Source organism: Calidris pugnax, unplaced genomic scaffold, assembly GCF_001431845.1.
Source record: "Calidris pugnax isolate Ruff unplaced genomic scaffold, ASM143184v1 scaffold118, whole genome shotgun sequence".
In the NCBI taxonomy this organism is placed as follows: Eukaryota; Metazoa; Chordata; class Aves; order Charadriiformes; family Scolopacidae; genus Calidris; species Calidris pugnax.
The window spans coordinates 1723410-1735770 of record NW_015090855.1 but is presented as its reverse complement, the minus strand read 5'-3'; the positions used below and the strand labels follow the sequence as shown (position 1 = coordinate 1735770).

Below are 12361 nucleotides of genomic sequence, written 5' to 3'. Positions count from 1 at the left end.
CTGCTGTGTGGTGTCCTTCCCTGGCAGGAAGGTCAAAGCAGATGCATGTCTCATGGTTGTGACATCTGGAAGGCACGTGGCGCTGTGGCCACAAGGATTATATTAACACTGGGATCTGTATCTTCCCAAACTCTGTTTTTGAGCACCTCGGTGGGATCTGGATGGGTGGCACTGCCTGGTTAGTGCATCCTCCCCATGCTGCTGCGAGCAGTGTGATGGCCAGGAGAGCAAACCCTGCTGTATAGTTGCAGGGGGAAACCAGTGCTGCCCGGTGTGTGTGTCTTCCTGAGACCTGGAGCCTTAATTTTTGGGGGGATTCCTTAAAAATGCAATATCCCACCCTGAATGGTGGGGTGACCAAGCATCTGCATTTATTCTTTCTCCTTAGCTTTTTTTTTCTTGTATTAAAATGAAGAAGTGATTTGTAACTTTTTCATCATTTGCTAATAGATGCAATAATAGATTTCCTGTTCGGTGACTTGAGAGGGGTCCCTTCTGAGCTTCTGCAAGCAAAAAAGGGAACCCTTCCTGCAAAAAAAAGGGGAGTTCAGCTGACAATGCATGGGGAAGCTCGACTAAGTACTAAGAGTGTGCTCTGGTGATAGGACTTTAATGGGAATTAGGTTATTAACATTTAGAGCAGTATCAAGCATAAAAAATGGTATCTGTCATACTCGAAAAGCCCATAGGTTCTGTTTACAAGTCCATCTTGAGTCTGAGACAGTTTGGGTACCACTTATTTGAGCCGATAAACAGTATTAATTACGTGATGGTAGATACGAGCACAATAAAGTAAGCTGAAATATCAGGCCGGCGATGACTTGTCCAAATTGATTTAAATGAAAGATTTTGACCTTGCAGGTAAAGGCAATCCTCCCTGCTTTGCTTTAAAAGATTCAGTTGTCACTAGATATTTTTTCTTCTTGCAGTATCAATGATGTAGTTATTAGATGCAGCCTTTCTGCTATGGACAATGTACTGTGCTTATGCAATTACTTAAATGTTCCTATCCTTAAATATGACTTCAATTCCTAACTCTTAATCTTAGCCGATTGGTTCACTTCACTACACTGTAATTCTGGGTTTATTAAATTGCTCGCAGGATAAAAAGCTTTTTGCTATCAATATGCTCTTGAAACTAAATTTGAAAGGTTATAGCTGCTGGTTTTTTAAAAAAAAATAATCTGAATTTCATACTGTGTTCAGTAAAATAACTTAAAAATCTGGCTACCTGTTGTAAATTGGCTGTTTGCTGATGGATCACTTTGTGTCCAAGCCCTTGCAGAGTTGCTTGGACAGCTTTCAGGGGGTAGTAGGGGAACACTAGACTTTTTCTGTCTCTGGGTGTCTGAACATCAGCTCGTTCGTATTGTGCTTATGAGAAACCAGGGCTGCTCTTGCTTGGAATCAGCACGGTGAATGTCAGTCCCATTGCGTGCTTCTGCAGCCAGCTGCTGCAGGAATGCCTGGGCATGCTTAGGTAATTGGAAAGGACGAGACCACCTCATCCTGGTAGGTCCAGGGGCTGCCTATGAGAGGACTGGGTGGCTCAGCCCTAAACAGCCACTTTCCCAGACCTGTGTGGGGTGTAAGGTTGGTGCTGGTACCCTGGTTGCTGTGGGGCCAAAAGGCTTGACCCACTGTTAAGCATCTGATGCTCGGAGAAAGTGGAGAGGCAGCATCTTCCTGTAGCAGCTGATGCTCTACTACAGGCAGGAAGCTTTTTCTAGTGCCTAAAATAAAGGTTGTGGTTGGCTAAAGATGTCTTATGCAAAGCTGGTGACTTTACTGTAGAAAGCAAAAGTTCACGGTTGCATAAAACCCTCCTTAAAACATCTGCAGGTGTAATAGCTGGAAGGGTTTTGCTCAGGAAGTGAAAAGATGCAGGTGAATGGTGGGGCTGGAGCACTGTGGCGTGCTGGGCACTGCCATGACCGATGGGGCACTGGGTCTCCTCTCCTCTTGCACAATGCAACCCGGGGGGAAGGCTGCATGTAACGTGGTAGTTTTTATTGATCCCTTGAGGGAGGACTCCAGGCAGGATTTCCCTGCGCAGGCTGCTGTGCTGGCAGTGGGACCTGCCTGGGGACTTCCCTCTCTGGGCCTGTTAGGAAAGGACCCGCTGGAGGAGCATGTCCCCTCTCCCTGTGCCACAGTCCTTCAGGGGGACAAGGTGCTATGTAGTTTTTCCTTCCAAGTACCATGTGCTCCTTTGCTTTGAGCTGTTTGTGGTACCTAAAGGTGACACTCAAAATTCTTCCTTTGGCCAGCAAAAGTGAAGGTTTCTTTGGTGTGGTGTTGTCTAAGGCAGCCAGGGCTTCTGCAGCCACCTGCCCCAGGGTGGGGATGAGCACCCAACTGGGTTGCAACTCCAGAGCTCGTGCCGTTGGGGACACCCTCAGCCATGGGTGGCTTTGAAGTCTGCTCAGAGTGGCATAGGGAGGTGGCTGGAAATAACAAAGACCTGCAGCTCAAGTGTAAATTTTTTCTTTTTTTTTTTTTCTATTCCCCAGATTATCCTCTTGATCTGAACCACAACGACACCTTTCTGCAAGCCACAACGTTTCTTCCTGAAGACTTTACCTACTTCCCCAACCACACCTGTCCCGAGAGGCTCCCTTCTATGAGTGAGTAGCATCCCGGTGGCCCCATGCCCCTCTCCTGCTCCCCATGGCTTTGGAGGGCATGTTGTGGCATTCCCCAGTGTGCCGTCATTGCACCTTTTCCCGCCGGGCACCTGGGGATGAATGGGAGCCCTGTTTGGAGCCTGGTCCCCTCCTGGGAAATCATTGTTTATGCACTTGCACAAATTAATCCCTGCTACGTTGGAGACACGTCTCCCCGCCGAAGCAGGAGCCCATCACTTGGCAAACACAAACAAAAGAGGGATTGTGCACTGGGAGCCAGTGAAAAGGCTTGGCCAGCCCTTTTCCAGGGCCGGTGATGGCAGGGTGGCTCCCTTAACCACCAGTCCCAGCCCTGAGCCGTACTGGGTACAGCTGGGCAGGGGCTGGTGTGGGCAACAGGCTGGACCCCCCCACAAGGGAGAAATGCTTCCCTCAAAGTGATGCTACAGGGGAAAACTTTGGGGGCTTTGGGGTGTAAATGTTTCCTGAAAGTGGGAAACCACTCTCTGATGAGGTGTGGGGTTTTGTGTCTGCTGGAAACCTGTATGGAAGAGTCTCCCCAGCTGGTGTGAGACTGATGGAGAGCCGCATCCAACAGCGGCCACAAAGGCTGAACAGAGCCCAGCTGCCAAGGAGACGGAGGTGTTACAAGTCATGCCAGCAGCATTTCCTAGTCGGTTTTTGTTGGTGCTTGGGGAAAAGAAGAGGCTGCTGGCATTCAGTGCTGGGGGTAGAGGGCAGGGATGCAGCAGAGCACGGCCCCGAGCAGGCACCGAGCTGCCCCAGGACCACAGCAGTTCCTGATGTCCTCCTCTGCTTCTCCCCGCTGTCTCCACAGAGGGCCCCATCGATGTAAATATGAGCGAGATCACGATGGAGGATATCCACCAGTTCTTCTCAAAAGACCCTTCCATCAAGCTGGGAGGCCACTGGAAGCCGAGTGACTGCCTCCCTCGCTGGAAGGTAACCGGGGAGCTGGGGAGCCCCGTGTCCCTGCTGAGCATGTGGAAGGGATGGAGGGTCCTGGGAAAGTGGTGGGGAGACATTAACAAGAACATCTCTGATGTTCTGCAGCTCTAGAGTAATGAATATAAGGATCTCTGGAGTGTGGGGCTGCAGTGCCTGGGGGAGAAATGCTGAGCTCAGGGGCTGCTTTAGTGATGCAGGAGTCAGCTCTGAGCTTCTGCACGGACTGCTAAGGAGGGGAGCTCGCCTGCCTGCTCCCCTCACTGCCCTGCCTGGGGTAGGATGTGACCCAGAGAGCCAAGGTGGCACTGCTAGGCACTCCTGTCCCTGGAGGGAGGTGGCGTGGGGCAGTGTGGTAGCAGGGCCTGGCCTCACTCCTGCTGTCCCCAGCTCTGGGCAGAGGCAGGGAGGAGGGGTGGGAAGGAGGGTGTGCATGTCTTGCTCCCGCTCAAAGTTAGGTTGAATTACCCCGAAGCAATAATTCCCCAAAAAGTCAGTAGGAAATCCTTGTGATGGGGGTTGGAAGGGTTTCAGGCTGCTCAGCCCTACGTGAGAGAGCTGAGCCACCACATTTAGTGCTGCTCACCCTCCCATAACACCAGCCAGCCCCGCTCCCCAGCCCAGGGGTCGGTCTGTGGCAGGAGTCACTGGTGCAGTACAGTAAGAGCTGTGTCCTCTCCTCATCAGGTGGCGATCCTGATCCCGTTCCGCAATCGATACGAGCATCTTCCTGTCCTCTTCAGACACCTTATTCCCATGCTGCAGCGGCAACGTTTACAGTTTGCCTTTTACGTTGTGGAACAAGTGAGTGAGCTCAGGAGTGGTTGGGGCTGCAGCTGCTGGGGCACAGACATGCTGCGCTCGAAATGTGTCTGCTGGGGCTGCACACGTAGCTCTTTGCCTTATCCTGAGGCTTTTACCTATCAGATCACATCATTTAAAGGTTTGGGGTTAAAGTTGCAATGCGTAAGTTGTCCCGTTCTGCACAGAAGTGGCACAACTGAGAAGCATGCCCAAAAATGGCTGTTTTTATCTAAAAAATAAAGTAGAGATTCAGTTAAAAAAATCACAAAACTGTATTGGAGGAGATACTTTTTAAAAAAGACAACTTTGAACCAGGTATTTGCAGTTTAAATAATGCTGCATTATTTTTGTGTATCTCTGTAGTAGTTCTGAGGAACATCCCCTAGGCACAGGAATGGCCTGACCAGGATTATGCTTTTCTTGTCTAGGCAGTGTCTAGAAGACTTTCATGACTATAAAACATAAGACTGTCATTTGATGTGTATATGAACCTGTCACTTAAGCTGTCTGGCTTCATCCATCCAGTAAATGTATCTCCACATTCAGTTCTATCTTAAAAAGATTGATCAAAACTGGGGGGGGGGACATCCCCTAGGCACAGGAATGGCCTGACCAGGATTATGCTTTTCTTGTCTAGGCAGTGTCTAGAAGACTTTCATGACTATAAAACATAAGACTGTCATTTGATGTGTATATGAACCTGTCACTTAAGCTGTCTGGCTTCATCCATCCAGTAAATGTATCTCCACATTTAGTTCTATCTTAAAAAGATTGATCAAGGGGGGGGGGGGGGTTTCAAGTGTCTGAGCAGTAAGACTTTAGCGTCATTATTTTTGTTCCTGCTCAGTAAATTGACTATTTAAGTCTTGGTTGATCTCACTAGTCTGTCTGTTCCAATACATCATTTCCTTTCGCGGTACTGGTGTGGGAGCTGGTTGCCGTCCGCAGTGTTTTAGATAAAACTGAGAATGCAGATGTGGAGTGTGAACTGCACGGGGCTTCCCTTGAGAAGGAACTCTCTCTCCCTTAGGCTGGAAACCAACCCTTTAACCGTGCCATGCTCTTCAATGTTGGCTTTCGGGAAGCAATGAAGGACTTGGACTGGGACTGTCTCATCTTTCACGATGTGGACCACATACCAGAAAATGACCGTAACTATTATGGGTGTGGACAGATGCCGAGGCACTTTGCAGCCAAGCTGGATAAGTACATGTATCTGTAAGCACTGTTCTTCCTCTGCACTACCATAATAGCTAAGGACACAGTGTTAGATCTTTATTTTTATTTTTTTTAAAAAGGCAGAAGGGGAATGTTGGTTTGCTTCCTGTGCTTTATGCAAAGTAAACGTGAGAGGGGAATAGAACAAATAGCATCCTCACAGCTCAGGCTTTCCCCGTTGCAAACGGGAGAGTGCAGTGCTGACGGGCTCTGCCCTAACCCCCTCTCTCCCCCATAGGCTCCCTTACAACGAGTTCTTTGGTGGGGTGAGTGGCCTGACTGTCGAGCAGTTTCAGAAGATCAACGGTTTCCCTAATGCCTTCTGGGGCTGGGGTGGCGAAGACGATGACCTCTGGAACAGGTATGGGCTCGGCTCAGCTGGGGTCCCTGAACTCTTGCTTCTGATGGTGGTTCCATGAGCCAGGCTTCCCACGAGCTGCGGGGGGAGCATGGTCCCCTCTGCCACCTTTGCTGGGCTTGTTGCTCCTGCTTCACCCGTCTGCAGGGGCTCGGTGGGAACGGGGCCACTCCAGCCTGCGCGGGCAGTAGATGGGGAGCAAACAGAGGAGTGCTGGTTGGGAGGTGGTTGGCTCTGTGTGCAATATCCCACACTGCTGAGCACAAACTGATCCTCAAGCTCAAGCCTTGAGGTGCCGAGTGCTCTGGGACTTGCCCGGAGCCCAGGCTGGAGCGGGGAGGGTTGCATGGCTTATCTGCTGGGTGGAAAGGCAAAGCTGCAGTAAGAGCCCCAACTGCACTAACTGTGCTGTCCTGGCAAGGGCTGACGGCACAGCAAACGCAACAGTTAATTTTTATTTTTATTTAGTTTATTTAATTTATTTTATTTCTTCCCTTTCGAATGCAGAGTGCAGTATGCAGGCTACTCGGTGACTCGACCAGAAGGAGACACAGGGAAATACAAATCAATTCCCCACCATCATCGGGGAGAAGTGCAGTTCCTAGGAAGGCAAGTGAATATATATTTTTTTTTTTTTTAAAGGATCCCAAAGCCCTTCACAGAGTATATTGTGTACAAGGCTCCCTGAAGCTGGTTGAGGGCAGTAACAGCCTTAACTTGGGAAGGAAACTAACTGTGGGGAAATAAAGGAGGCAGAGCACTGTCTGGCTCACTCCATCCCTACGTTTTATACCCTCCATCCCTGTGACAGTGGGTCCTTGCTTTGTGGCTGTAGCTGCTTGGATGCCATCCAAAAGAGGGGGTTGTCAGCGCAGTGGCCTGATGGCAGGCTGGGGGCCTGCCCTGTATCTCAAGGGGGATGTTCTTAAAGGGGTGGCTAATGCCAGATGTCAGAGAAGCTTCTGTGTTCCTAGAAGAGCCTGATTGAAGTGTTGAAGGAGGCATTGCTCAGCCTGCAGAAGGCAGAGAGCGGCTGCCAAAGCATCAAGTGTCCCTGGGAACACTGAGTCCAGTGGTAACACCCTGGGTTTGCACTGTGAAGGCAGTTGCTGTTGCAGAAGCAATGTCCCCCTGCAGTGTTGTTATTCAGTAGTGGACAATGTTTTTTGGTTTTGGTTTTGTTTTTAATCAAAAAGTGTCCTGGACATATCCTGATGTGATCTCTTTGAAGCCAGTTTTGCCACTTCCCTCGTTGCTTTGATCCAATCTTCCTCCCAGTACGTCCCTTCCCTGGTGCTTTTTCTGCCCCCAGGTCCCAGCCCAGCTCCCACTCTCCCTGGTGTTGCCAGGCCCCTGGAAAGTCAGTGTCCTGTCCTACCAAAATGTTTCTGCTGTCTATTTTTCTCCCTCCCACCCTTAGCCCTTACCTCATCGTGCTGCCTGGATTTGGTTGAGGCTGTTCTTGTGCACCAGCTGCAGTTTCCTTCCCCAAACCATCATTCTTCTAGTTTTGCTTCCTCATTCCCCATCCCTCAGACTTAGTTCTGCTCTTGTTTTTGGTCCAGTTTCTTGGAAATGGAAAGGACCACTTCAGCCATCAGTTGTTTTTCTCTGGGATGTTTTAGCTGGTGGTGGCTCAGCAGGACCCCCTGAGCTCAGCCACCTCCTGGGAATGGGACCCATAGGCTTCCAGCAGGAGTGACAGGTTCTTTTGACAGCTGAGTGTTTGGTCAGAGCACATTTTGCTCTTTATTAAGTGATGGATGGTAGCTTTCTGAAGTTTGGGGTATTTGCCAATATAGAAAATGTGATGGTTCTCTCTATTAAGGGCTCGAAATGCGTTGGTTTGTAGCTGCTGCTGGGACCAGCTGTTGTAAGGTGTCTTGGTAGCGTTGGGAGGACTTTGCAGGGCTCTGTGGGATACGTGGAAGTGACTCTGGCCTCTGGTTCTCGTTGCACAGGTACACCTTGCTGAGGAAGTCAAAAGAAAGGCAAGCCCTGGACGGCCTCAATAACTTGAACTACTTTCCAAACGTCACGTATGACGCCTTGTATAAGAACATCACTGTTAACCTGACACCGGAGCTGGCTCTGGTGACCGAATATTAAGAGGAGAAAATAACTTTGCTCTGCCCTTCACCAAGAAAGCACCACGCTAGACTTTCTTTTCCAAGGATTATTGAGGACAAGCAACACTTTGTCTAATGAAGGATCACAGTATTTTGGAGAATAAGGCTGAAAGTGCACGCACAAATTGCCCTAGCTGTACCAATCCAGCCCGATACTCGTGCAGCGAGCTCAGCAGTCTCTTTTTTCCGCCACTTGCTTTCTGGGTTTCAGGACAACAGTTCGACTTGCTGCTCTCGTCTCCACATTCCTCCTCCAGCAATCTCTGGCACCGGGACTCGCCTGGGACGCACTTTCTCCTCCGGGAAGTGGCTCAGCTGAGGGACTCTGGCTTCTCGACAGTGAACGTCAGGAGCAATTCAGTTGGCAACTGCCCTGATGGGAGATCAAACGACTTCTGATACCATTTTATGTCTGTGCGGTTTTTTAAATGACCTGCTTGAAGTATATACAACAGAATCGCTTCTTAAAGAAGTGTAAGTGTAAATATGCTGTGTAAATTGCCCCTTTTTTTTTTTTCTCCTACGGCTCAAATCCAAGCTAGAGGTTTACATATGGTCACTCATTTTAGTCCTGAATTCTGTGAACACTTGTGTGTGCATCACTGTACTTGTGCAAGGTGTTCCCTTTTAAGCCAGTGAGACTGCTTGCATGATTTAAGCTGTGCACATGCAGAAATGTTTGTGGGACAGGGCCCAATGTAGCGGATGAGAAATACAGCTGTGTCACCGCTCATTCCAGAAACCACTGGGGTGGCTTCTTCCAGTGAGAGTGAGGAAATGGAAATATCTAGGAAAAAAAAAACAAAAAACACCCCACCCCTTTCTGTCACTTTTGCAACATAATGTGCAAATGAATCCAAAAGCCATACGGAATAAAATCCCTTGCCTGTTGCTGTATATCCCACTGATGGCAAGGGTGGGCTTGGCAGGTTGCTCAAGACCCTGCTGCGGCCCTGGGTTGACTTCTACTGCCCACGTTCTGCCCTTGGGATGGGGCAGCTGGGCACGCAGCACCCTGCTGTCACTCCTATCGTGTGACAGTATGGTTTGGGAGGTTGCTTTATTTTGTATTTATTGTGTAAATCTCACAGCACACTGAAGTGCTGTCAGAGCCAGGTAGTGCACTTGGTGATGGCCCGTCAGCACCTGGCAGCACTCGCACAAGCCCAGCTGGTGGGGCAGGTTGTCGCAGGTTAGTGAGAGTGAGAGAAATGAAGGACACATGAATCAAGCTCATGGGGGAAAAAAAATAAAAATAAAAATATGAGGACCGGGAACCAGAGAGCTTGGTTTGACACCCCATCCAACCAAACTGGAGTGACCCCTTCCTTCTCCCCTCTGCCATCCCCTCCTTCCCCACGGTGGCTGTGGGGAGTCTGGGCTCTCCTCCCCACTGACACTCAATCCAGTCCTTACGCAGCACCCACGCTGTCGCTTCTACTGGACCTCTCTGACTTAAAAGTAAATACATCGGGGGTTGCATTTTAATTTGTATTTATACATAACAATGGTGGGTACTTAAACTCCAAAGTACTTTAACTTTCTTTTTATTGCGTTGTTTGCCTTCGGTTTCCTTAACTTCTCATGGTTTACATTGTTTTCTCGGTTCCGTGGACGTATGATCCCCATACGCATCTGTTGTGGGTGTGACTGCCCAGGGCATTCCTAACCTGTATCCAGAAAACGTTAGTTTAGAAAACACGAGTTCTTGTTGTGTAGATCTTATCGGCCGGTATGAGAGGACAGTGAGCCTGCCCTTGAAAAGCGCTGATAAGTTTGTAACTTGGGTTTAAAGTCTTTGAACTTATGTGTGCTTTAAACTCACTTCCCAAGGGGGTTCAACCTGGTTATTTATAGGCAGAGGTGAGGATTTGCTTTTTTTTATGGCGCATATAGCAATAAAGACTTTTGCTTCTGAATCTCTATCTCTAATTCACGTGGACCCTTTTCAGATGCTGAACCCGTGTTGCCCTGCCCCTCTTTTCTTTCATCTTGAGACCTTGCTAGAAATCTGTCTTTGTTTAATGGTGCTTCAAACAAGGAATGTATTTCAACTAGTCCAAGTTCACTACCCCAGGAATCATGCATGTGTGTGTGAGTAGGTGTTAAACTACCTTAGTTGGGATCCTCAGCCCTTGATGTGTACCTGACACCCATTGCACCTTGTGTTGAACAAAAAGCCGTTACCTCTGCTCAGAAATGCACTCTACGGTTGGCACAAAAGGGTCCATTCCTCCCCCTCCCCCAGCAGCATCCCTCTTCATAGTTCCTTTGTTCTAATCACGTTGAATTTTTTTTTTCCCTTTTTAAAATGTGGAATATCTGAAAATGTGCACTGTTAATCTTATCAGCTATGTCAAATACTGTATAGTAAATGTAACTGTTAAAAACATACTGTCAAGCGCATGTGCTGTTATGGTGTAAAAATTCTCGTATTAAGGAGAACTTGTACATATTCTGGCAGCTGAAGTTCAACAAGGCCACTCGTTTGCCCCTTCCATGTCAACACCGTTGGTCAGCCCCGCTGGAGGGCAGGTCCTGTTCGATGCTGATTTTTTATTTTTATTTTTTTTTTTTAAATGAGCCATGTGGGTTTTATTTGCAAAACTATTTATTGACAGTTAATTTTCTGTAAAGCTCTGCTTCTCTAAGGGAGGTACTGTCTGAGCAACAGCCACGTGCTTCGGGTCGTTCACCATCAGAAGTGGCTTTAAACTCTAAAGTAGCTTTCCATCATCATGGCTTTTGAGCTTACTGTTATGTTTTTAAGAGGTGCCAGGGGGACATTTTTGCACTGAAGACTAGTGTTTTAAAACACACACACACTTCTGAGCAAAGCAATCCTTTGTGTCATTACATTTATTTACCCATGTGTTTGTACATTTTTGTATTTGTTAATTTATGAATGATTTTTTCAGTAAAAAATACATATTCAAGAACAAAGATTGAAGTGGTTGCTTTTTTTTGCAGGAGGTTGGGGTGTGCTTTTTTGTACAGGAGGCAAGATCTGTAAGCCCAGGGAGATAAGTGCTTATGAGAACAAGTGGAGAAGGGTGAGCCCTGGATGCTAAAAGCTGTTTAGGAATTTCTCATTAGGGTTGGACAGAAGTAAAATGAGTGCAGGGTGGGGATGCTCCCCAAGCTCTTCCTACTCTGTAGATGCTAAAGCCTTTTTTCCAAGCATCTGCGTCAGCGTAGTACTGATGGAGGGGCTGGCTGCCTCGAGGGAGGTGGGATTGGGAAGATACTTGGCTGAAGGTGGTGTCAGGCTCAGAGATGGTGGTGGGGAGTGTTGGTAATTAGACTTTTGATCAACAAACGCGGGCAGACAGACGAGCTTCCTTGCAGCAGCTTTAAAATATCTTTCTCCCGCTCTGCAGCGTGCAGGCATGCTAGAATAAATAGCTGGCAGCCCCGGGTTGTTCCAGGCCTTGCCTTTATTTAGCTCTCCGTCTTCGGGGAAGCTTCCTCCCACCCACAGCGCTCGGCTGGAGCCTGTGGGGTGGCAGGCTCCTTCCAGCCACTGCCACCCTCCCGGGGATGACAGCCTTGCCTCCCCCTGTGCCTGTGGGAGCCTGTCTCGCTCCTGGCTGTGCACTGGTGGGACTCCCTGACCTCAGTTAGGGGGATGCCCATTGCCCAGTTCTTCCATGGGTACACTGTCTGTGGGGGTTTCATTGCCTGCATCACCCCTGCAGGGGCTGGGCTGGGCAGGGCTGGAGGAGATGGATGCACAGGTAGAAATTTGGGGTTTTGGGAAAAACAAGAAGGTGGGGGGGAAGCCTCCAGCCTGCATCCTGGGTGTGTGTGTGATCCCCTCACTGGGACCAGCTGGGAGCAAACCCCTTTTTGCATGGGCTGTGCCAGGAGGGCACCAAAGAGAGAGGAGCCCTGCGAGGGACTGGCATGGCAGCACAGCTCCATCACTGCCAGCCCGCAGCCGCAGAGCTGAGGCTTTCCTCTAGAGCAGCCCACGCCTGCGGGGGAGAGTGCTCCCTGCTCAGGCTGGAAAACAGCTCAGCCTTCTGGGCTGCAAAATCCTCCAGCTTTCCTGCAGAGCGCATAAAAAACCCCAACCACCAAAGCAGGGTGTTTTCTCCTACTTCTTTCCCCACTTCATCTCTGTGTCGGATAATAAACCTGCCTGGGCTGTCACCTGAAGTCACATTCTGGAGCACAGGGGGCTGCAGGGCATCCCTGCCTGCCCGGAGAAGCCCCAAGGTGCTGCCCAGGGGGGATGCCCTGCTCTGGAGCTGGTG

The 12361-nt window shown here is 49.2% G+C and overlaps 1 protein-coding gene across 1 annotated transcript in view; it reads left to right on the top strand.

Annotated features, from left to right (window-relative positions):
• The window catches only part of B4GALT5 (UDP-Gal:betaGlcNAc beta 1,4- galactosyltransferase, polypeptide 5), a 52143-nt gene extending 41098 nt beyond the window's left edge, over nucleotides 1–11045 (top strand). Inside the window, exons 3-9 of the mRNA XM_014943653.1 lie at nucleotides 2514–2627; nucleotides 3466–3590; nucleotides 4281–4397; nucleotides 5428–5615; nucleotides 5854–5976; nucleotides 6481–6582; nucleotides 7935–11045. Of these exons, the coding sequence (XP_014799139.1) occupies nucleotides 2514–2627; nucleotides 3466–3590; nucleotides 4281–4397; nucleotides 5428–5615; nucleotides 5854–5976; nucleotides 6481–6582; nucleotides 7935–8082 (917 nt within the window). The 3' untranslated portion in view covers nucleotides 8083–11045. The remainder of the gene's footprint in view (nucleotides 1–2513; nucleotides 2628–3465; nucleotides 3591–4280; nucleotides 4398–5427; nucleotides 5616–5853; nucleotides 5977–6480; nucleotides 6583–7934) is intronic.
• Nucleotides 11046–12361: the final 1316 nt, after the last annotated feature.